The sequence below is a fragment of the Nannospalax galili genome, unplaced genomic scaffold (assembly GCF_000622305.1).
Source record: "Nannospalax galili isolate Female #2095 unplaced genomic scaffold, S.galili_v1.0 scaffold212, whole genome shotgun sequence".
NCBI lineage: Eukaryota > Metazoa > Chordata > Mammalia > Rodentia > Spalacidae > Nannospalax > Nannospalax galili.
Window position 1 is genome coordinate 2,171,852 of NW_008333884.1, and position 24,612 is coordinate 2,196,463.

The 24,612-nt window shown below is 45.5% G+C and overlaps 1 protein-coding gene across 1 annotated transcript in view; it reads left to right on the plus strand.

The window, feature by feature from the left end:
- The window catches only part of Nxn (nucleoredoxin), a 155,812-nt gene that overhangs the window by 122,699 nt on the left and 8,501 nt on the right, over nt 1–24,612 (plus strand). The window contains exons 2-5 of the mRNA XM_008828827.2: nt 15,831–15,948; nt 20,082–20,215; nt 20,636–20,736; nt 21,411–21,517. Coding sequence (XP_008827049.1) covers nt 15,831–15,948; nt 20,082–20,215; nt 20,636–20,736; nt 21,411–21,517 — 460 coding nt within the window. The remainder of the gene's footprint in view (nt 1–15,830; nt 15,949–20,081; nt 20,216–20,635; nt 20,737–21,410; nt 21,518–24,612) is intronic.

Below are 24,612 nucleotides of genomic sequence, written 5' to 3' on the forward strand. Positions count from 1 at the left end.
TATGGACAAAGCATATAAGTAATTAATTAAGATGGAAAAGGCCTTAAATATGTATATGTATAGGGAAAATGTAGTATATACAGATGGGTCTTAGGATGTAACCCCTGCATGTGGGGAAAGACTGCTCTGTATAATCAAGAAAGCATTTGGAAGAGTTGAAAGTATCAGGTAGTTTTGCCTTTTCTTTGCTGCTGTGTTAAGCAGAAAGGATTTCGTGATGTACGTGTGTGCTCTGTACACAGACATACTGACACATCTGTCTTAGGGGTTGTTTACAAGAACAGAAATTCACTCAAGCTGGCATATATAGCTAGGGCAGACGCTCATAATAGTCGTTAATCCCACGGGCATCCAAATTCAGGAAATGGAATGCAGCTGGGACACAGAGGGACCAGACCAGACATAGGACTTCAGAAGCAGGTCTTTCTCACCCTGTCAGTTTCTGTCATTTGCTACTCTCTGTCTCTCCCTCTCTGGTGTCTTGATGCTACCCTCTTTCTGTCAGCTCTCTTTGGCCGGGACAAAGAGAGATACTCCTGTCTGCCCTTTCTGTAAGTGCTTGGTCTTTCCCACCCCAAACAACCATCAGCACTCTCTACCTTGCTCCCATCTCTGCTATACTTGGGAAATGATCAGTGTCTCTAAAGATAAAGGAACAAAGCAGCTGGCTACCAGAGGCCAGGAGCTTGAAGGACGAGGGCTGCAGTTGCCCCAAAAGGCTAAGAAGGTCAATATGGTACCCACTTGTAGGCTGCTGTACCTCTCATCTTACTGAATTCATCTTTGTATCCAATTCTACATTCCCAGGAGAGAGAGTGGTGGTTCTTGTGGATCAAGTGTCCACACCTGCTACTGTCACCCATTGCCTGAGGCTGGAGTGCAGGGAAGAAGCTTGGTGCTGGACTCTCAACAGCAGGGAGTATGGTGAGGTAGGGAAGCTACCTCATGTGGAGGGACCAAAGATGAAGACAACTTGCATACTTACTGGGCTCTTCTTTTCCCTTAAAGGCTGAGAGCTGTGTCTTAGTCTCTCTGTTCCTGCACCCTCTGGCACAAATAGTTGGGAGGGTTTAGATGTTCTTTAACTGCCTATTGATGACAAGCTACCAGGTATGTGCATGGTGTGGACTTGAATTTCTGCTGAGCAGAATTCTGAAACATGGCCCTTGACTTGTCCAGGTGAACTTAGTTTTCTTTCTTGTCACTTTCAAACTTCTCAAACTAAGAGACGTTAACCTGTCCAACAGTCTGCTTATGGTTGTTTTTCTCTCCTTGTGAAGCATTTGGAACCAATTGTGTGGTGGTCCCTTTGAGTTAGCTGTTTAGAAGTAAAACAAGACATGTAAGCTTTGTAAAAATGTCTTTCCGGTCAGTCTCAGACATTTGTGTTTCATTGGAAACGCCCATCTAAATTTCCTGCTTTGTTTTTTCTTAATAGCTAGGCATGAACCTGGCAATGTTACTGTTTGCACCAGTACTTTTTAGAGAGGTTGAAAAAAAAAAAAGCAACACTCAGTAAATGGAAATAAATTGTTGGTAGTTGACATCATTTTGAGAGTGACAGGGACTTCAGACAACCTCTGCTTAATTACTACTGTTTCATCGGGGATTCTTCACACACCCTGTTGTTGTACGGGGGATCCTTCACACACCCCGTTGTTGTATGGGGATCCTTCACAAACCCCGTTGTTGTACGGGGATCCTTCACACACCCCGTTGTTGTACGGGGATCCTTCACACACCCTGTTTTACAGTAGCATTATTTAGCAGAGAGAGATGAATTGATGTTTCTTTGTAAGAAGAGGGGAATGCAATATTATGTTCTGTGTGTCCTCCTGTATTCATCTCTATATGGAGCATGTAGCTCTTCCCCCACTCCCTTATTTTACACGAATCCTTTGGACGCATAAATTCAAGGACATATGTTTGCAGCTCATACACATCTGTCTTGAATTTCATCTTTTCCAATCTATTCTACCCTGTCTTCTAGTATCCAAACAATTTACCTCCCTCTCTTTCTCCCTGCTGTTCCTTATTTCATTGTACTGTGGAATCCTTTCATTTCAAGAGCTGGTGGAGGGGAACAATGCCAGCCACAGTCTGTTTCTATATAAAGGCATCTTGGGACGTGGCGATCACAGCTTCTTAGGCTAGGATCTGATTCCTTTCACTCTGGACACAGCTGGCCCATTGTAAGCTAGGCTGATGCAGTTTTCAGAGCTGAGGAAGTGCCTGGCTTGCTGGGTTCCCAGGGAGGTGATGTTACCATCTTGGACCAATCCAGGCCAGTTTATGGGTGTGTGGGGGGGTCTTCACTTGCCTGCTCCTTACAGACTAGGCCCTCACGATTATCATCTTTGATCTTTTTTTTCCTGACTGGGAATTTCTCACATTATTGTAAATGTTTCCTTTCCTCTCCTTGTCATTTGGCCTGAGTTCAGTGGGGACTTCCTGAAGCAGGAAAGTGGTAACAAGGGATTTATAACTGGGCGCTCAGAAAAGTCTGCCAAGAAACAGAGCTCTCTAGGCAGCCAGGGAAGGGAAAAGGGACAGAAACCTCTGATGAAATAACAATCAGGAAGGAAATTGGAAAGAGTGCTGTGCTGGGTGCTAATGGCTCCACGTGGGAACAGGTATGGGTGGCGCTGAAATGATAAACATTGCCGCCATTCTCACAAACCACATTTCCTGCTCTTATTTTCATTTTGGAGAACGAACATGGAAAAGCTGAGCCTGCTGACTTGTAATTTATAGCATTTGGTTTAGGAGGCGTTACGCAATCACATTCCTGATCTACTGGAAGCTGCACAACGTTTTGAGACTATTTGACTATTTGCCTGATTTCTTTTTTGAATTGCAGCTTGGTGAATAGCTGTTTAGGAACCATGATGAATGTGTGAGATACAATAGTGGCTTGCTCAGTTCTCAGGCTTCATCTATGGAGTCACATGTATGAAGCAGCCAGCACACTCTGTTAGCCTAAGGCGTCATCTCAGGCATTTATTAAGTATGGTCCACAGAAGGCACCAAAGATCCAAAGTAGCATAGGGTTTGGTCCCTTGCAGGCACTCAGCAGAGATGGTCTTTGGGGGCAAGCCCTGTGTGATGATGGGCAGATTCTAGAATGATAGAATTTTCTCTTGCTGCTGACTTGGTGGATCACATCTCAACCCTCTACCTCTAGTTTGCGAGGTAGACCTCCCTTTCTCGTGGACCCCTTCACAGCAGTACCTGGTACTGAAGTTGGGGTGTGTGAATCAAAAGCATGCCAGACTCAACCTGCAAGTGCTGATCCCATAGACAGTTAATAGAAAATCAGCCTGCAGCTGTGACGCCCTAGCTGGTTAGTCCAGTCAGAGTTGAAGAGTCTGGGATGAGAATCCGAACTAATACTGCTTCTGAGAGGGAATGAGGTTGGAGGTCTATTTTCAGACAAAGAAGTCTTTTTGGTATGAGTTATTTTTCAATTTAAAAAATTGAGAGAAACCTCAGTGGCCTATTTTTACAAAGTCCTTTCGTTGGCTCTAGAAAGTTTCTAGATGTTATTACCTTATACCTACCTACTGTGGAGCCACAAGGGGTGAACTGTTAGGGGTGAATTGACTCTATCTCCCATCTTCCAGCTCAGGAAGGGCAGGGTGGGAGGAAGCATTGCCTGGATAAGCCCCCCCATCCCCAAGTCTGCAGGATGTGCTCCTTCCAAACGGGGATTGTTCCCAGACTTCCTATGACCTTTCCCCTTTTGTCTTAACCTTTGTCTTGGAAGGGTCTGGTGTGTTCCTCTTGGTATGGCCCTAATGCTCTGGGTTTTACTTGGGTGGTGATGTGTCTCTCAAAGAAGGCTATAAACCAAGGGCCCAGTGTTTAAGCAAAAAGGCACAGCCCAGAGTGAACGTCAGGAAACTTGACCACTCTCCTAGTTGTATCAGCAGAGGGATCCACAGTGACACAAGCCACAGAAACCCTATCCACCACTAGAAGTGACTGCCTTTGGGGTTGGGACATGTCCCTCAGATTCCAGACCCACACTGGCTCTTTGTCCTGCTGCTAGGACTTCTTTAGCTCTTCGGGCCTGTTATTACAAGGCGCTCCTTGCTGTTCCAAGCTACTCTGCCCAGTAGAGGTTTTGGGACCAGATGGGCTGTAGGAAATCCCTCTGTCAGCTTGTGAGAATTGCAGTGTGGGGAAGCCCAGACGCTTCCCCTCGACTGTGTCTGCGGTGCTGGCCAGGAAGAGTCTGGGAGCCATATGCCACTTTGTACTCAGAACACTGCTCATCTCCTGGTTGTTAGTCATTAGGGCAGGAAGTTGAACAACTTAGTTAAAGAACCTCCTTAATGGGTGCCAGAATTTCCAAGTTCCAAGTGTTAGGGACTGAGATCTCCAAGCCAGCCCTGGACTAGAGAGAGTAAGAGTAGTTTTTGTTTTCGTTTTTAGCACTTTTACAGGGGGCCTTGTATTGTAGACATTAGCCCTCTCTTATTTAATCTCACACAGTTATAATTGTTAATGGTGGAATCCAGTCTGAAGATGGGGCTTTCTGAATAGAGTTTGGTAACCAAGTTGCTTTTCATGTGACTCTTGAGGAAGCACAAGGAGGGCCAGGTTCTCAGAATGTGCCTCAGTTCCACAGGGCTCTCTAGCTGGCCTCCTCCATCCCTGGCTGCCCCTGTCCTACCTCTTTTTCATGTTCAGGCTCAGCCTTGTCAGTATCCTACTTCCATGAGGAACACCAAACTAGTCTGTTCTGCGAGGTGTGGGAGCATAATTCCTGAAGTCTCCATACTTAGGAGGCTGGGGCAGCAAGTTCAGGGCCATCATAGGCTACATAGCAAGACCTTGCCAAAACAGTTGGCTGCTGGTGCCGGCAGCCAGCTGCAGGCCTCTGAGCCAGGCAGAGCTCCGCCCCTATGTTTTTCACCTTCTTGAGCCCACCTGTATGGTGCCCATCAGCCCATGTGTCTTGGGTTGTGATGGAAACTGTTGACACCGTCTTAGTGACTCTTCTGCTCTGAGACAGAAGGAGGCATAGGCTGCAGTTGGCTGGAAAGATTCTTCATGTCTGTAATGAAGCCAAGGATTCTTGAATGGGTTGCCATCCCAAGTATGCACCTCACTCCACTCAAAACTACATCAGCCCCACTGCCTTCTCTTCCTTCTCCCCTCACCTTTTTTGTTTGTTTGTTTTTGTTTTGAGACCAGGTATCACTGTGTAGCCCAGGCTACCTCAGAACTTGCTGTACGTCAGCTCTCTATTTCTTGATCTGAGCTCACATGCCTACCCTCTGGCAGGAAGACCTTTGTAAAGAGCCTGTGTTTATGTGGATGATTCTGGGTTCCAGGCCTGGCAGGGGCCAGTGGCACTGGAGTGACCTCAGCACACAGCTCAGTACTGCTTCCTCAGTGCTCTGGAGTTGGAGGACTACATCTTCATTGTCTGTGCATGGGCCTGCTGAGCTAAAATCAATGGGGCTGCCGACCATGTACCAGAGTCATTGCTGAGCATGTCCTGTATGGCTCCTGCTCTCCAGTATCCTAAGTGGTAGGAACCATAAAGCCAGTTTTTGGTTGGAATAGAGTGAGATGTGGGGAGGGTAAGTCATCTTTCCAAGGTGGGTTCAAACTCCAGGGCCTGTGCTCCCATACCCTGCCCTCTGCTTCCTTGCCTTGGTGCTGCTTGAAACACAGTGGTCCCCTTAAAGCAGGGTGTAAGGGACAGTGGTTGCTTTGTGTTCCAGCCAAGCAGAGCAGCCCTTTGGGGTGACCCATGAAGATGGAAGCAAAGCCTTGCTGGGCACCAGGGAGATGTGGATGGCTGGCAGTAGAGGACAGACATCTCTTCAGTGAAGATACAGAGATAACATAATGAGGTCTCTGACTCCCCTACCAACCCCAGAGTGACTTGTTATAAAAAGTATCTTGCAAGAAGAGAGAGGCTTTAAGACCTAACTCCCTATACCCTAGGCAGAGAAGAGCTGGCACTCACCAGGTAAGGGTCTCTCTATGAGCATTCAAAATGCACACAGGCCTAAGCTGACATAGGTAGTAGACTAAATGGGAGTTAGAGAGGACAGTTTTTCTATTTATGGTCTAGGAGAAGTGGCAGGATTCTTTTTTAGTTTTTTAGTTTTATTTTATGTGTATGAGTGTTTTGCCTGCATTTCTGTAAGTGCACCCAAGCATGCAATGCCTGCAGAGGCCAGAAAGGGGCATTGGATCCCCTGGAACTGTAGTTACAGGCAGTTGTTATTTGCCATGTAGGTGCTGGGACCCAAACCTGGATCCTCTACAAGAACAGCCAGTGCTCTTAACCACTGAGCCATTACTCTAACCCTGGAGTAGTCTTTTGTGACATCATCATCACTGGTTCCCTCCCTCTTTGTCTCTCTTCCTCTTTTTTTTTGTGGTGCTGGAGATGGAACCTAGGGCCTTGTGTATGCTAAGCAAGTATTCTACTGAGCTACATTCCCGCCTTTATCATTATTTCTGACAGTTATTGAGCACCTAGATCACGAAACAGTAGTTCCAATGTTGCACACATATTAATCTAATTCTCACAGCATAATGTGAAACAGTATATTATCCCCATTTCACTCATGAGGAAACCAAGGCTCTGAAAGAGGATGATAACAGATCCAGAGGTCACGACCCACCTAGTGTACTTTGGGGTCAAAACTTGGGCCCAGGCAACCTGGCTCCAGAACACATTCCTGACCATTTTACTAACCTGTGCTGCCCTCCCAACAAATGATCCTGACTAAAGATTTGGCTGACAGATAAGAACCAAATCAACTGTGGGCTGCTGGTTTACGATGGAGGTGGTCACGTGGTGGAGCCTTGGTATAACATGTAGAGCCCTCCCTGGCATAGTCACTCAGTTAAGATGGAGCCAGTCTTCCCTCTTGCCCCATTTGCTTGTTCCTCTGGTAAGTAGTACCATCTGCCTTACTACATGTAGGCAAAGCTCCACATAGTGTTTAGTGTACACATAAATGTAGATAAATAACATGAAGTGTTTCATGTCAGCCATTTTCCACTGATAAATGCTAAGACTTCTGAAGCAGGCCTGGTGTTTCATCACCTGCACCCAGCCCCAGCACTTTGATTAATATTTTAAGTATATTTCCCTCCTAGCAAAGCCCCACTGAATTGCACAGCTTGGTTGGGTCAGTTGTAAATCAGTTATTAATAGAAAACTCACTGTTCTGGTATGTAAAGGAATGAAGATTAAAATTTTAATGTCTTAACTACCTAATCTTTTTAATACAGTGGCAAGGAGGGTCTCGGGAGGGCCTGTGGTGTGTTTAATGCTTGGTACATTTGTCTGTAGGAAGCAGAGGGAACTTTTTATTTTATTTTACTTTTTTTTTTTTTTTTTTTTGTAGCACTGGAGATTGAATCAGGGCCTCACACATGCTAGGAAAGTATCCTAACACTGAGCTATACTCCCAACCCACTTTTAATTTTAACATTTTATTATTTATTTTGTAGGTATAAGTGGGGTTTTGTCTGCATGTATATAAGTGTACCCATGTTTGCAATGCCCACAGAGGCCAGAAGAGGGTGTCTGATCCCTTGGAACTGGAATAGTTAGCTACCATGTGGGTGTTGGGAACCAAACCTAGGTCCTCTAGAAGAGCAGCCAGTGCTCTTACCTGCTGAACCATCTTTTCAGCTCCTATTTAAGGCTTTGAGACTAGGTTTCCTTAAATTACCCAGGCTGACTTCAAACTCACCCTGAAGCCCTGGCAGGTCTTGAACTTGCAGTTCTCCTGCCTCAGCCTCAGAAGTAGCTGGTGTTACAAGCCTGCAACACTGTTTTATAAACTTCACAATCTTGTGACCATTGGGGGGCATAGGTCCTCTCTGTGAACCCGCTATAAAAATCCAGGGATGGTGGTGTGCACCTATAACCTCAGGACTGCAGAGGCAGAGGCAAGACAATCTCAAGTTCAAAGACAGCCTGGGCTACAGAGAGAGTTCCAGATCAGCCTGGAATACACAGTGAGACCCTGACACCAGCCCCTCTCCATTCCAAATCCAGTGTTACAATTGCACATTAGGAGACCTTAGGGTTCTCTCAAGCTAGCTGTGGATCTCACCAGCCTGGCCCAGCCCACGTATGTGCACCTTGGTCTCACATACTGTTTTGTTCTCTAGGCCAGCTCCCAGCAAAGGGAGGATGGGAGAGGGAGTGGAAAATTCTAACAGGGCACTATTAGATAAAGGGAGAAGAGCCCTGATTCCACTGGCATCTGTAGCAAGTCATTTATTATGTGAGTTAAAGAATGTTCCTCCTGGGAACTAGAAGACACATCAGGCAGAAGCTCTTTAAACAGCCTGACTTGCTTAGCTAGGCACCTGGTCTAGCTGACCAAGAACCATGTTGCCTGCATCCCTCCCTCATACTCTTCCCTGGTACTCCATCTTTTCCTCCCTCCTTCCTTTCTATTCCTCCCTTCAGTTTCCTCCTCCTTTCTTATTTCTTATTCCTCCCTCCCGTCCTTCCTTCCTGCATTAGTTCACCCATCAATTGAATACATGACACCAGACTGTTCATGACCATCAGCTCTACCAGGCTGTTCAATTTCAGTCACAGTCCAAATTATACTCTGGGACTCATGCTTTGGGGGCAAGGGATTCAAAGATTTGGTCTGAACTCTGGAGATGTGCGAACAGAGCCTACAGGAGCATTTGGAAGGTAGTGCTGGGACACCACCACCGACAATAATAATTGATGTGAAGGACAGCCACCAACCCTTACGTATTATATAGCACCTCATTTGTGCCAGGCCTTAGTCCAAGCATTCAAGATAACTCAATCTTCCTAACAGTCCAATAAAGTATAGGTTCTATTATCTCCATTTTACAGATGAAGAAACTGAGGGAGAAGTTAGATATATTGCTTGAGATCACTCACTACTGAGTGGCTGAAGCTGACTTAGACCCAAGCAGTCTTGCTCCAGAGCTGAGTAAGCCCGGAGTGTATATATTGCCTGGACACTAGAGGTAAGAGGGAGGGAATTTTTCCTCTGTGTCTATAATGGTCTTCAGTTGTGTTTGTTTAGGAAGGGTGGGACACATTCAAGGATCTGTCTTTTGAGTGCTGCTTACAGAAAGGGTGGTTTTTACTGTGGTCAGCATTGGGTGGAAGGGGGGGGGAGTTTGCCTGAGAAGGCTCCTGCTGACTTGACCAAGGAGTTTGCTGATTAATCCTACATCTGTGTTAGCTTTGGCTTCATCCCACAGATTTGCAGCAGCTGTTGAGAAATAAAAGCTTAGCCCCTCTGTCAAGTGCAAGAGCCAATCCTTAGCCTGGGAGGCAGATTCCGGGGCAAGCTCAGGAGCTGGGCCTTCTCAAAAATCACCAGGTCACGCTTCCTAGCAGCCTTTGCAGTGCTAACTAATCCTGAGTTTCAGATGCATTTCAGATGCGCCCAGTTCTCTCCTTGAATCTTTACAGTTTACCAGTTCCCAGTCTATCCCTTGTGATAGTCGCTTCATTGTTTCATGGCTCACTATAAAAGCTTTTCTGGCCAGCATCCCTAGGCTGCTAGTTCCAACCACATCCTTGGAACCAGAACCAGCCGTCAGGCCCAGGATGGGAATTTTCAAGTAACTGGATAGCCCATTTGGTCATCCCTTTATAGTCTGCCAAGTTGAGCTAACATTGTCCTGTGTTTCTCTTCTGTGTTATCTTTGTTGCCTTGCTTCTGAATTTGGTAAACTAATCACTTTTTCTTGTGATAGATGAGGACCAAGTCTATGGGTGTTGTATGCATGTGTGTGGGTGGGCGCATGCACCCGTGTATGTGGAGGCCAGGGGAGGACGTGGTGTCCTGATCTAATATTCACTTATTCCCTTAAGACAGGGTCTCTCACTGAATCTGGAATTTGCTGCTTTGGGGCTAGACTGGCTGACCAGCAAGCCCCAGTGACCCTTCATGCTACACCCCCAGCCACCCCCCACACCAGGACTATAGCCCATGTGGCCACACCTAGCTATTTTACATGGGTACTGGGGATCTGAACTCAGGTCCTCATGCTTGGGCAGCAAGTGCTGTTATCCACTAAGTCAGCTCCCCAGCCCTGATCATCAGCATTTAGCGCTTTACTGTTGGGGTTTTGCGTGACATATCCTGTTGCAATCACTTGGTCTTTAGGTAACTAGAAGAAAAAGGTCAGTTGCAGATGAACTTCTGCAGAGGGTAGCTTCTCTGCCCTCACAGTCCCTAGAGAGAGAGAGAGAACAAACATGGATATAAAAGTCACTTGTGCTTTTCCAGTTGCAGCAGTAACAGTCAGTGTGACCCTTTTTAAATGCTTAAATTGCACTGGGGAGGTAGCTCCGTGGTAGAGTGCTTGCCTAGGAAGCATGAGGGCCTAGGTTTGATCCCAGCACTACCTAAAAAACATCAAAATGCTTATTTTGCCGCTGACCTTTTTCAAAAATCTCCTGAATCCAGTGGAATATGAGTTCTTGCCCCTTCAAGTTCAGAGGCAGCTGAATGGGAAGAGGCTGACTCAGCACCTTCTCCCTCCTACGCCTGTCTGCACCAGATTGTGCTCCCATCAGTCATCTGAGCCAAGGCAGGAAACCAAGTAGGAATTCCTCGCAGAATCAGATGTGGTGTCAGAGTTCTTTTAGCAAAACCGACAGAGCCAATAACAAAAGAAGGTTTCAGCTGGGAGCAGGCATGCACCTGTAGTCCCAGCCACTTAGGAAGATGACTTGAGACCAGGAGTTCAAGGCTAGCCTGGGCAACATAATGTCACTCTGCCTTTAAAAAAAACTTGTGTGTGTGTGTGTGTGTGTGTGTGAGAGAGAGAGAGAGAGAGAGAGAGAGAGAGAGAGAGAGAGAGAGAGGGCTGAAAAATATTTGATTCCCTTGCCCCCAAAGCATGAGTCCCAGAGTGTAATTTGGACTGTGACTGAAATTTGCACAGCCTGGTAGAGCTGATGGTCATGAACAGTCTGGTGTCATGTATTCAATTGATGGGTGAACTAATGCAGGAATGGAAGGAAGGGAGGGAGGAGTGAAAGGAAAGAGGAAGCAACAAACAGGTGACTATAAGGTGCTTATGGCAAAATAACCACGTACTCAGAAAGCAAACCCCATTCTGTAAGTCATTCCATTTACAGCCTAACTGTGCAGTTGATTAACTAAAACAAAGCTGACGGGAAAATGGTTTTTGAAGAGGATGCTGACGCTGAGAAATAAGTGTAAATTGGATTCCAATATAAATGAAGCTTCCCACGTGTCGTGCTTTTCGAGTTCAGAGTGTTTTCACCTGGGTCACTTTCCCTGGGCTTATACTCATTGGGCAGTGTGGGTGTGCTGGTGCTAAAAGTGAGGTGCGACCTATCCAAATCTAGTCCGTTGTCCTCCACTGATGTCTAATAAGTACAGGGCCTACCCCTCAGAGGTCTGCTTTTTTACACACTGACATTTTCCTCCCCAGATGGAACTTTAAGATGATGTGGAAGTGCTGATGATTCATCATAGGAGTTCCGGGGATAGCTCAGTGGTAGAGTGCTGGTCTGGTATGCAGGAGGCCTTCGGTTCAAGTCTCCATACAAACAAATAAGCAAACACACAAAAGCTCAACTATAATACCGAGGAAGAGTGTGAGCTCACATTTTGGGGGATGCTTTTTAAAAAGTGTAATTAGTTCTCAATCCTAGTTATTTGAATTTTACCGCTTGTAAGACAAAGGATGCTGTGGACCCTGTGGGTGCTTATCAGCCTGAAAAGGAGGCAGGGCTCTGGACATTGGCGTTTACCTCCCACTCTTCACTCTGCTGCTGTCTTACATTTTGGCAGATTCTATTGGAGATTTGAGTGGCAGGGATAAAGATAGAGCAATATTATAGCCCTCCTGTTAAGTCAAAGTCAAGATCCTCAGTGAAACCAACTCAAGACAAAGGAGTCTTTATCTGGAGCTCACAGATGTCCTGCAGTCTGGCAGGTCCCACTAGCGGGTCTTGGGATTCATGAGTTCTGTGATATTATACACAGACTTTGTGTGTATGTACATTTTGCTCTGGCAGTTTCATACGTGTATATATGACACCCCAAATGGTTAAGAAACCTGTTTTCGGAGGCCTTTGGGAGACCTTTAGTGGACTTTGAGGCAGAGTGGCTAATTCTTTAATGACAAGCTTTTCTCATATCTGGTGAGTTTCATAGAAACCTCGAGGCAGGCTGAGATGACTTCTTGAACCTAAGGACCAACTTTCTAACTAAGGTATCAAAATCAAGATGGGGTGCTAGAGAGCTGGCTCAGCAGTTAAAGAGCACTTCCTGCTCTTCCAGAGAACCTGAGTTTGGTTCCTAGCACCCACATTGGGTTGCTCACAACTGCCTATAGCTCCAGAGAATCTGATGCCTTCTCTCTGGCCTTCATGGGCACACACACACACGTGACATATACACACAGACATATGTCCATGCATATAAATAAAGTTTAAAAGAAAATAAATCTTAAAATTGAAGTCAAAATGGACCTTCTACACTGTTTTTGATCAATAACCTGAGAAAGTTAGTTCCCAGCCACAGACAGAGCTCACTGACAAATAAGTCAGTCTCCTGCCCTTCTGCAGGTCCCCTGGGTCACAGGTGCCTGTGACTTGCTTAATTGCATGATTGAAGTCTGTGCCATGCCATCACTTCCCCTGCATCATCTCTTCGGATGCCCTCCAGAGCCTCTCACTAAAATGTGGGCCATCCCTTTGACCACACCTTTGCCTTTTCCCTGCTAGGTTTTCTTTCTATGCCTTACAAGTATCTGAAATAATTTTTCCCTGGCCTGGACCTTGCTATGTAGACCAGGCTAGCCTCCAACTCACAGATCTGCCTGCTTCTGCCTCCAGAGTGCTGGGATTAAAGGTGTGCCACTACACCCTGCTCCATTTTTGTTCTTGTTTATCATCTTTCTCACCCATGACAACAAGCTCTACTGGGCAGCAACTCCATTTGCTTTGCTCTTTCTTGCGCCTCTTGTGTTTAGAAGAGGCCTAGCACATGGTAGGTACTCAGTTTTTATCTGCATAGTGAATTTCATCAACTGCCAGTTATAAAACATACAGAGGAAGAAAACCTTGCATATTAGTAATTCTGTGCCTGCTAAACGTCAGGTAAAATATAAGTAGCAAAAGAGGTGCATTTTCCCTGTCAAGTTGGAAAAACCAATGTTGGTGATAACATTGGTGAGGGAGCTGTTGCTGGGTGTGGAACACAGTCTAAACGTTCCTAAGTGGTGGATCATGGGTTACTTTTCTTATTTTAATTTTTGTGGTTTGTTATGCTTCCCAATTTTCTCCAGTGATTACTTTTTTCACCTCAAGAGTTACTCTTTAAAATTACTAATTAAAAAATTGAGACTCAAACATCTTAATCTTCGTTTTCCAAAAATCTCTCTCTCTCTCTCTCTCTCTCTCTCTCTCTCACACACACACACACACACACACACGTGGGGGGAGTGAGTGAGTGAGAAGGTGTCAGGTGATCTCCATCACTCCTCCTATTCCTTTGAGGCAGGGTCTCTCCTTAAACCTGAACTTGAGCTTGAGTCTCAGCTAGACTGAAAAAGCCAGCAAGCCCCAGTAATCCTGTCTTTATGCCCTTTGAAGCTGGAGTTACAGGTGTTTGCAGGGACATGTGGCTTGTTGTGTGGGTACTGGGATCTGAACTCCAGCCCTCATGATTGTAGAGCAAGTTCCTGCCTTCCTTCCTTCCTTCCTTCCTTCCTTCCTTCCTTCCTCCCTCCCCCCCCACTTCCGTTTTTGAGACAGGGTCTTCCTGTAGCCCCAGCTCACCTGGAACTCACTAAGTAGACAAGGCTAACTTTGAACTCCCAGAGATCCGCCTGCCTCCGCCTCCTAATTCTGGGATTAAAGGTGTGCGGCAGAGCAAGTTCACTTAACCTCTTAACTGCTGACCCATCTCTCCAATGCCCCCACACCCATGTAAAGTAACCTGGCTCTTGCACAGCAAATTTAGGCTGCTAATTGCAATGTCAAAAGGGTCTTGTTCATTGTGAAACCTTTTCTCTTAAGAACGTTTTGTCTGGGGACTGGGGAACTAGTTCAGCATTAAGAGCCCTGGCTGCTCTTGCAAAGAACCCAGGTCTGGTTCCCAGCACGTGGCAGGTCATAATCATCTGTAATTTTAGTTCTAGTGGATCCTGTGCCCTCTTCTGACCTCTGTGGGCACTAGGCATGCACATGATACACATACATACATGTAGTCGAAACACTCATACACATAAAAATAAATATAAAAAAAAAATTCCATCTGAAGTTGGACCTGGTGCAGGAGGATCCCGAGTTTAAAGCTAGCCTGAGTTTCATAGTGAGTTCCAGGTGAACCTCAGCTACATGGTGAGACCGTCTCTCAAAACAGCAAAAGAAGGTTTGATCTGAGCCCAGAATCATGTTTCTTCTGAATAGTGCAATACTGGTCCTGTAAACAGCCCACAACCATTTTTGTTAAGAGGCTGTCTTGTGAGCCCACCGGAAATGTGGGGCTGATGAGCAACCAGGCACTGCCACTTAGTTTGAAGCAGGGTCCCAAGTCATGTGTCTCCATAGGCTGGGAAGTCTCAAGTTTCTTGGCAGAACTTCTGCTTAGAACTGAATTAAATACTAGTAGAGCCCCAGCGACACACTCCTTCCCCTCTGTGCAGCCGCCTTCTGAGGCCTGTTGCCTTTGAGCGTGTTCATGCAATGTTCTGCCAGGGGCCAGCCTCTGGTTCATCACCCTTGGGCAGCCATCCTTTGCTTCTTTCTGTTTGGTGCCCAACATTTCTGGTCTTGGGTCTTAGCAGTTGTATTTCAGAGCACCCTGTGGTCCACCAAAAGGGTGTTCATGCCCTGGCAGCGAGCAAAGAATGGGGTCTCTGCATACCTAGCTCTCAGCTTCCTTCTTCTTAGACCCTGCCCTGAGCCTGACAGTTTCCAACCTTAATACTGTGCCAACAGCCTGGAGGCTGTTTGGAGGGGCACTGAGGGCCGAGGGTTAGAACAGGCTCGGGATGTCACTGCCTCATGTTCAGCAAGCCACACACACACACACACACACACACACACACACACACACATACAGAGAGAGAGAGAGAGAGAGAGAGAGAGAGAGAGAGAGAGAGAGAGCAGCTTTGCTATTCCAATCACAGGCCTGGTCGAGTGGGGAGAGGAGTACTTTTTAACTATTTGCTCTTGTTGAAAAACCTGTGCTCTCTTCCCTAGGGCAAGGGGAGTGGGAGTGCTTGGTGACTACCTGCCCTGAGCAGAGGCAAAGCTCCCCTCCTTCCTTAGCCACCTGGTTGAGGTGATATTACATTCCAAAGATATCAATTTTTTGTGTGTCTGCACGCATGCGTGCGTGCGTGTGTGTTTTAATCTTTGAGAGTCTCCCCATAGCCCCAGCTGGCCTGGAACTGGCTATGTAGACCAGGCTGGCCTCAATCTCACAGATCTAATCTGCCTCTGCTTCCTGAGTGCTGGGATTAAAGTTGTGTGCCACCACGCCTGACTTCCTTATGGTCCCTAGGGACAGATAGGAAAGACTAAATGTGGTCCCTCCATCAGCCACTTCGGTCATGCCTTGAACTTGTCTGGGACTCAGGGTCCCCTGTACCCTATAAGACCACAGGGGCATGTGGGGTTGTAATTAACCTTGTTGCGCAGTAGCCCCGCTTTGAGCCAGTTACTCAGGTAGTACTTTTATACTATAGTACTTTCTCACTCATCTCTTGGAGCTCAGGGACTCAAAAGAACTCTGCAGTTAATTTGATTTAGATTTAACCACCTTCTGCTTTTCTTTTTATAGCTTAAACTTTGGAACAAATACCGAATTTCCAACATTCCATCACTAATATTTCTAGACGCCACCACGGGAAAGGTTGTGTGCAGGAATGGGCTCCTGGTGATTCGAGATGACCCAGAAGGTAAGGCCTGGCCTCCTTGACTCAATCACCTCCCGTACCCTAACCTGTACCTCGGGTAGAGCAAGTGCTAATGAATATCTGTAAGCAGGTATTTGTTGCTAGAGAATGTTGCCTTGATGAAATTACTGTATTCTCCAGGGTGGTTAATATTTTTAAAGGGATTAGAATGTCCCTCCAGGGGGCTTTTAATTCATGGGCCAAAGCAGATGGGATCTGGAAAAGGGAAGTTCAGCTTTGAGAACTGAGGAGGCTGTTGAAAAGTAGCAAGAACCCAAATAGTTACCTGTAGTGCTGTTTCAGTGACAACTATCACCTTGGCAATAAGAGGCCTGCTATGTAGAATAGAGGGGCTGGAGAGATGGCTCAGCAGTTAAGAGCACTGATGGCTCTTTCAGAAGACCTGGTTCCTAGCACCTATATGGCAGATAACAACTGTCTGTAACTCCAGTTCCAGGGGATCTAACACCCTCTTATGACCTCCACAGGCAATGTACGCATGAGTACACTTACTACATGCATGAAAAACACTCATGCACATAAAATGAAAAAAAAATACTAAAATTTAAATATAGAATATAGAGGGCTGGCAGGATGGCTCAGTGGGTGAAGGTACTTGTTACCTAACCTGATGACCTGAATCGATCCCCAGAACCTGTATGGTGGAAGGTGAGAACCAACTCCCACAAGTTGTTCTCTGACCTCCACACATGTGCCCTAGCATACACAGTGGTACATGCATATGTGTGTATGCATGACACACAACAAATAAATAAGTGGAAATCTTTTAAAAATACAGAGTGTCCATTATCTGAAATGTTCCTGAGTGTACAGCAAGCATCTTTACCCACTGAGCCATTACTCCAGCCCTCCCCACTGGATTCTAATGTACATTTGAAGTTGAGAACTATGAAGCTGGCAAGATGAGATTTATTCATCTCCTGAGTATTACCTGATGCAGGAATCCCTAGACCCAATCTACTGTCAGACTAGGAGCAGAAAGACTAGATTTTGGAGTTTTTTTAGATCTGGAAATATTTACATGGATATTACCATTTGAACTGCCTTCACTCCAAAATCTGAAATTTGAAACATTTACTTTAATGAATCAAGATCTCACTGTGTTGCCCAGGCTGGCATGCAACTTGCTATGTAGCCTGGGCAACTCTGAATTTATAATCTTCTATCTCAGCTTCTTAAATCCTGGGGATTATAGATATGTACCACTGTCTAGACTGAAATCTAAAACTTTATAACTATCAAAAAAGTTTAGATTTGTGGGCTGGTGAGTGGTTAAGAGTACTGGCTGCTCTTGCAGAGGACCTGGGTTCAGTTCTCAGCACCCACTTGGTGTCTGACAACCGTCCATAGCTCTAATTCCGTGGGATACAATGTGTTCTTGCATCCACTGGCATTGTGCAACATGGTTGCTCTTACATACATGCAGGCAAAATACACACATAAGTAACTAATGAACAAACTAACTAACAAACGAACTAACTAAATAAATAAATTTATTTTAAAGTTTGTTGTTTAGATTTGGAGATTAGGGAGGTCACCTGTGTCATCCAGCAAAGTCTCATCTCCAGTGTTCTCCTGACTTCAGTAATGAGTTGCCTGGTGCCAAGTCCCAGTTCCCTCTGGCCTTGGTTCTGGTGAGCTGCTGGCTGCTGGATATATACTGGGAAAGCTGCCTGGATCACCTGCTCAGTGACTGGCCAGTCTGCTCTTTTCCACTTGCACTGGTGTAACTGGAGTTGCAAGATCTCCTCTCCCTTACTTATTGATCCAATAAGAGGATTCATCCCTCATCATAAGTTTTTTTAACCAAAAATTTCCCCAGAGCTGGGTATGGTAGTGCATATCTGCATTCTCAATATTCAGAAGGCTAAGAGGAAGATTCTGAGTTCAAAGCCAGCCTGAGGTACATAATGAGACACTCTCAAAAATGAAAAACAATCCCCATGTAGAAGAATTTCCCTCTATAAAGAACAGGCATAGTGTACACACACACACACACACACACACACACACACACTCCCAAGGTTGTTAACAATATAGCTGGCCTGGCCACATCTCTTCAGAGAGTTTTGTATCTTCTGATTTGGGGACGGGCTTGGCCCACCTGCATTTTTAACTAGCCTGTTTCTCTCTCCCATTTCTGGCCCCTCAGATAATTTTGAGGCAGTGGGCCACAGACCACCCTGTGAGAAAATACTGTTGTATTCAGCTGGGAACATGTTAGTTATTCTTCCTGCTGCGAGTTTAAGTGTCATCAGAATGCAGACCATCTGGGTTCTGTAGATTTTTAGTGTTTCCTACTTCACTTCTCACTGGTTCTCTAGGCCCTAGCCTGGTACTGTTGCTTTAGAATCTCTGGGTGTATAACCCAGATAAGACTTAAAAATTTCTCAGTGGATTCTAATCTACATTCAGAGTTGAAGGCCATGGAGCTGGCAGGAAGGGCTTGAATAGCCTTATGGGTTATATCTGAAGCAGGTACTCCTAGAACTGGCCTCATCAGAGCCTGGTCTGGTCTCCTCTTCTGTCCTGACCAGTCCTGTTTTGTATGTCCACCTTCATCCTTGCTTCTACATCCTGAGATGGTCCTCAGGAGATGGGCCTTTTGAGCTTCGAGGCTTGGGAACCACAGCCTACAGGGTAATCTGTATCTGCTATGGATGAATTCTTTGTTTTTATTTTGTTTTTTTTTTCAGACTTCAAGGACTTTATTTATAAAATATTACAATAAACACACACACATGTACACACACACGCGCACAAACAAGGTATCATGATAAACTGAGTCAATAATAATCACAGTTTCCTAAGAACACATCAGTGGGCTGATTTTCAACATGGAAAGTTGAACCTTCATTCTTACTGATTTGCGATCTAAATTTAAGCATTCTATTTAGCTGCGGTTGTATTTCCTGAACACATTCGAGAAAAAGCCTTTATGTGGAACGATGTATAAAGCCATAGATTAGCTCCCAGTTTTGAAATATTTCTTTATACCATAATTGTCTATCAATTTTGATTACACAGGACTACTTAGAACAGATGTACAAAAATTCAGAGCTTATTATTTTGGTCATTTTCATCTTATTCTGATGTAGATATTTAATTGTAGGCCATTTTCATGAATGGAAAAAACTTGAACATATAATAATGAAATACATTAATAAGCTTGTATCTATTTCTATCTCAAGGTGACTGTAATTTAATGAGATGCTCATGGCCATGAATGCACATACCCATGGCATGGCATGGCACACCTGTGCAGTACAGGGATGATGGATTTATGTACTCAGTGTTTATTCTATTTTCAAGTCAATCTGTCAGAATTCACTACTTTATTTAGGAACATATGTTGAGAATCCAATATGTGAAAGGCATTGCATATATATCTTATATTTTTGCATATTAAAAGTTTATGGTAACTATATAAAGAAAATTTTATTAGGGCCTTTTATTTTCTAATAGTTCAGATGATTTTGTTATGCTTTTTGCAGTATTTTAAATTTAACTTTTTAGACATAATACTACTAAATTCTTTTTGTAGTATAATGTAAATATAATTATGGGCTTTTTCAGTTTTGGGATTTTTTGGTAAACATAGTCTTTATATGCATTGAGAAATGAAAATCTCAAACTTGCTTAATTGTGGCATTTGTTTTACTGTGGTCAGTATCTTGACCTGGATCTCTCCAAGTTATGCCTATACTTGAAATATAGCAGTGAACAAAGTTGTCCTTGTTCTACAGAACATTAGGAGTTGGAAGAGAATTATTTGTTTTTATTACATTAAAAAAAAAAGTGTGTGTGTGTGTGTGTGTGCGCGCGCACACTCACTTGCTCAAGGTGCCTACATGTGGAGGTCAGAGGATAACCCTCGGAAGGCAATTCTCTTCTTCCAGTCCCGGGGAATTGAACTCAGCCTATCAGGCCTGGTAGCAGATCTTATTCAGTCATCTCGCTGGCCCAAGTTCTTTTGTTTCTACATTAGCTACAGATCCTGTGGCTGTGTTGACAAACACTATTTGGTGACAAAGTTGTGCCTAGTTCTGAGGACTCTTGGGTCCCAGGCCATTGCAAAGAGCCTTGATGTTCTCACTGTCTGTTGCTTGTTTCAGGTCTGGAATTCCCTTGGGGACCCAAGCCCTTCCGGGAAGTCATTGAGGGGCCCTTGCTTCAAAATAACGGGCAGTCGATGGAGAGCAGCAGTCTAGAAGGCTCTCATGTGGGAGTCTATTTCTCTGCACACTGGGTGAGTATTAGGTCCCTCCTTAGTCTAGATGGAAGGAAGCAACAGTGTCACCGCTGTGTCTAGATGTGTGGGGGTGTGATGGCTCGGGCAGAAGTTCACTGGCTATGTTTTCTTGTGCACTCTTGTCATGCAATAAATGCTAATGTTATGATAACAGCCCTAAGAAAATGGCTTCTCCAACCCATCTGGAGGAGATTTCTAAGGCTCCCTAAGGGAGCTATCTCACTGCTGTCTGCTACCCATTGCCTGGGCCAGGCTAAGCCAGGTGCTTGCCATGAAGAGACACAAGCTTGCTTCTGTCTCACGTATAAACTGGGCTTTGCTCTTCCGGTCCTACCTGGGTCTTCTAACCTGGCCCCTAATGGCCAGTGGCTGGAAGTAGAGAAGGCACGTCATACAGCGGGGGCTCTTGTCTTTCAGTGTCCTCCCTGCCGAAGCCTTACACGAGTGCTGGTCGAATCTTACCGGAAGATCAAGGAAGCAGGCCAGAAGTTTGAGATCATCTTTGTTAGTGCAGACAGGTACTGGTGCATCCTTAAAGTGGCAGCGCCACACCCCTTTTTCCTATGTGACTTACACCCATTTCTCCCCGCTCCCCCGCATATTTCTTCCTTATTGTAAACCATGGAGTAGGGGTTGGGATTTTGACAGAGAAAAACGTTCTTGCTGCAAGTACTGAGGCACATCCTAGTCCAGGTCTGGGTCTGTTGAAATTAAGATACTTTTGGGGTTGGTCAACTTTCTAGATTGTGAAGAAAAAATAAGTTCGGGAGGATGGAAGTGAGCTAGAGACTGACACAGCTTGGCTCTGTCTTGGATGTATATGTATTCGTTTTCTTCCCTCTGGTCACACGCTCAGTCTGGGGCTATTTGAATGGACTTGGAAAAGGAATCACAGGAGTAAGGAGGGTGAATGTTCTTCCCTGGGTGCACAAATAAAATAAAAACAAACCTTTACAAAAATCAGCTGTGTTTGTGCTAACAACGAGTGTGACTGGTAAGATGCAGGTGAGTAGGTTTGGGATCCACCTGCTAGGTGGAATCTGCTTCTTGGTGAACACTGTACCTGTGTTTGAGGAGGTCAAGATTAGAAACTGCAGCCCTGCAAAAGCCTGGGCACATCTTGGTAATAGTGGGGAGGACCAAGTGGAGGTACACACATGGTAACAACCTTATTCTCCACATCTTTCTGCAGGTCAGAGGAGTCTTTCAAGCAGTATTTCAGTGAGATGCCCTGGCTTGCTGTTCCCTATGCTGATGAGGCTCGGCGATCACGCCTCAACCGGCTCTATGGAATTCAAGGTAGGCATCCCAGTAAATTTAAATTCAAGGATTCCACTTTTTCTTTTTGACGCTTTTTGTTGTTGTTGTTTTATGTGAATGAGTGTACTGCCTGCATGTATGTGAGTGCACTCCTGTCATGCAATGCCACGGAGGTCAGAAAAGGGCGTCAGATTCCCCTGGAACTGGAGTTGAGGACAGTTTGTAGCTGCCATGTGGGTGCTGGGAATCGAACCTGGGTCCTCTGTAAGAGCAGTTAGTGCTTTTAACTGCTGAGCCATCTCTCCAGCCCCTTGACAGGTTTTTGAAGGGTACATATGCTATTGCACCCATGTGGAAGACAGAGGACAACTTGTAAGAGTCAGTTCTCTCCTTTTATCGTATAGATTCCAGGGATCAAATGCAGATTGTCAGGCTTGGTGACAAACACCTTTTTACTCACTGAGCAGTCTCACTGTCTAGATTGCCTTGATGGAGCTAGTTCCTCAGTGTTCTCTGCTCTGAGCTTGAAGGGAATAACTAGGAGAGGGGTCCAGCTCTTCTCTTGATCAGACCAGGAAGGATTTATAGTGGGAAACAGATAAAGGACAGAGTACTCTGATATCTTGGAAGCCAAAAATTGTTGATCAAGTAAGTGCCATTTTTATAGAGGGTCTGATTGATGCCCACTTGTCCCAGGGAGTAGAGCCACTACTGAGCCTCCCTCAAACACTCCACTCTAACAGGACACCTCTTCACTTGAGGATACTGTGTTCCCACACACCACATCATCATCAGTAGATCAGAATTGTTTCCTCTCAGAGGTAGAGAGTTGTCTCCTCTGGGAGCTGCTAAGATGTAATGCAAGTGTGGCTGGTGAGCACTGCGAAGGCTATGGGATCGTATGTAAGCATAAATTCCCAAAGTATGCCTAATATAATGCATAGCTAGGTCAACTGGGTGGCGGCGTCTATCCCATTGTGCTGTAAGATGCTTCTAAGGATACTGTGGATGATTGGCACAGGAGCCATCTTATAAGTAGAGTTTAAGAGCTTCATGATTCAACTGGAGTTTGGACATGTGATGAAGGTTGGAGGGGGCCTGTTTGTAAACTGCTGGTGGGGCTCAAAGTACCTTTAGAATTGAGGGTCAGTGTGTTCTTTTATAGTCTTCACTTTGGAATTGAGGGTCTGTGAATTGAGACCCTCTTTCATAGTCTTCATAACACCATGTAACTTGACAATTTAGATCAAATGCTGACTATTTCTGAGCTGTTGTAGCTATTGTTATAACTTCTAGTCATTTGATGTGTTTATGTGCATGCCCACAGTCACATTTGGTTTCTAGGTCTGTGAGTGTCTGGTTCCCAGCAGGTTTTACCAGGCTGACTGGGAGGCAGCACCTGCTCCCTGCCGTGGCCCTGTGTCTGCATGGGCTCTCATTCCACTTTTGCCTCTCCTTATTACCACTGTGGTTGAATGAAGTGGCTTTTTGAGTATTTATTTATTTATGTGTTGTTTTTTGTTTTTTTGAGACAAGGTCTTGCTATGTAGCCCTGGAGCACACTATGTAGACCAGGCCAGCCTTGAACTTGTGACATTCCTGTTTGCTTTTGCCTCCTGAGTGCTAGGATTCCCGGCATGTGCTGCCATGCCTGGCTGATGAAGTAGCTTTACAGAACAGTACTAGGGGCATTCCTCAGGCCTCACCCAGACTGAGGCACCTCTACCTGGCTTATCTTTGTACCTTGTGATACTTGATCTGACAGTTAACCAGGGCTTCCCTGTTGTCCTAGCAATCTTGAATGAAAAATGTATAATGTAAAAGGAACCTGTTCTCTGAGCCTCTTTGGAGCTGGACCTGGAGTGCCCCAGATCTGAGTTTCCTCCTCCAGAATGGCCTTACCAAATGCTGACAGTTAGTTGATGTGTCCCAGGGAGTAGGACCCTTGAGGGTGCCCTCTGAGTGCCCCCTGAGTCCCTCCTGGCATAGGGTGGCTGCACTTGCTGCAGGCCTTAAGGACGAGTTTGCCCTGGGCTAGATGGACCGAAAGTCCTGCAGCTGGTAGGTCTGGTCCCTCATTCCCTTTAGGTACCTGGACTGAGCCCAGGCTATGTGAAACTAGGCATTACAAGGCCACCCTGGTCACCAAGGACCTGGCATTTGGCTTCCCTCTGCCTCTTTCATCTCCCTGGCAAAGCTGGCTTCCCCAGAGTCACCCGGCCTCTCTGCTCCCAGAGCTTTCTACAGACTGGGGTATTTGTGGCCCTGTAAGCTGTTTAAAGATGGCTTTCTAAGAGAACCATTTAGACACACTTGGCAAAAGGCAAATCCCATTAGCCATTGTCTCCGTAATCCTGGCTGTCAGAGAACACCATGTTCTTTGAGAGGAGTCTTAAGCTAAGAACCCAAGTCGTTTTGTTCCTCCCCTCTCTCCTCCATTCCCAGCCTTTGGGAGAGCAGGAGGGTGGGAGGGCAGGAATGTGGGAAGGTAGGAGGTGGCCAGGTAGCTACAATGTAGTAGAACTCTTTGCTGTCCCCAGCTTCTCACTTTCTGTTTCTCTTTCCCCCTTGTTCTGTCTTTCTTCCACTCTTTCTTCTTCCCTTCCATCTTCCTCTCCCCCCTTCTTCCCTCCCTCCCCCCCATTTCCCCTCCTTTCTCCTCTCTGTCCCTTCTTTTGCCTTCTTCCTTCCCTCTTTCAAAAGGCAGATTTGAGGTAGCCTGCAAAAGATCCAAAAACAAAAGAGCTTGATTTTTCTCAGTCGGCAGAAGGCAAGTGGCTGATTCTGGTGTTATTTGTTGAAAAATCTCTGTATTTGGGCTGGAGAGATGGCTCATCAGCTAAGAGCACTGGCTGTTCTTGCAGAGGACCCAGGTTCAAATCCCAGCACCCACATGGCAGCTAACAACTGTCCGTAACTCCAGTTCCAGAGGATCTGACAGCCTCATCTGACCTCCGTGGGCATTGCACGACACGGGTGCACTTACCTACATGCAGGTAATACATGCATACACATAAAAATATTTTAAAATTACCTGTTCAATGTAAGTTGATGCTACATCATTCTACCTTTGTGAAACTGAGTTTTCAACTGCATTTTCAATGGTTGCTATGTTTAAGTCTGTTCAGGCTGCT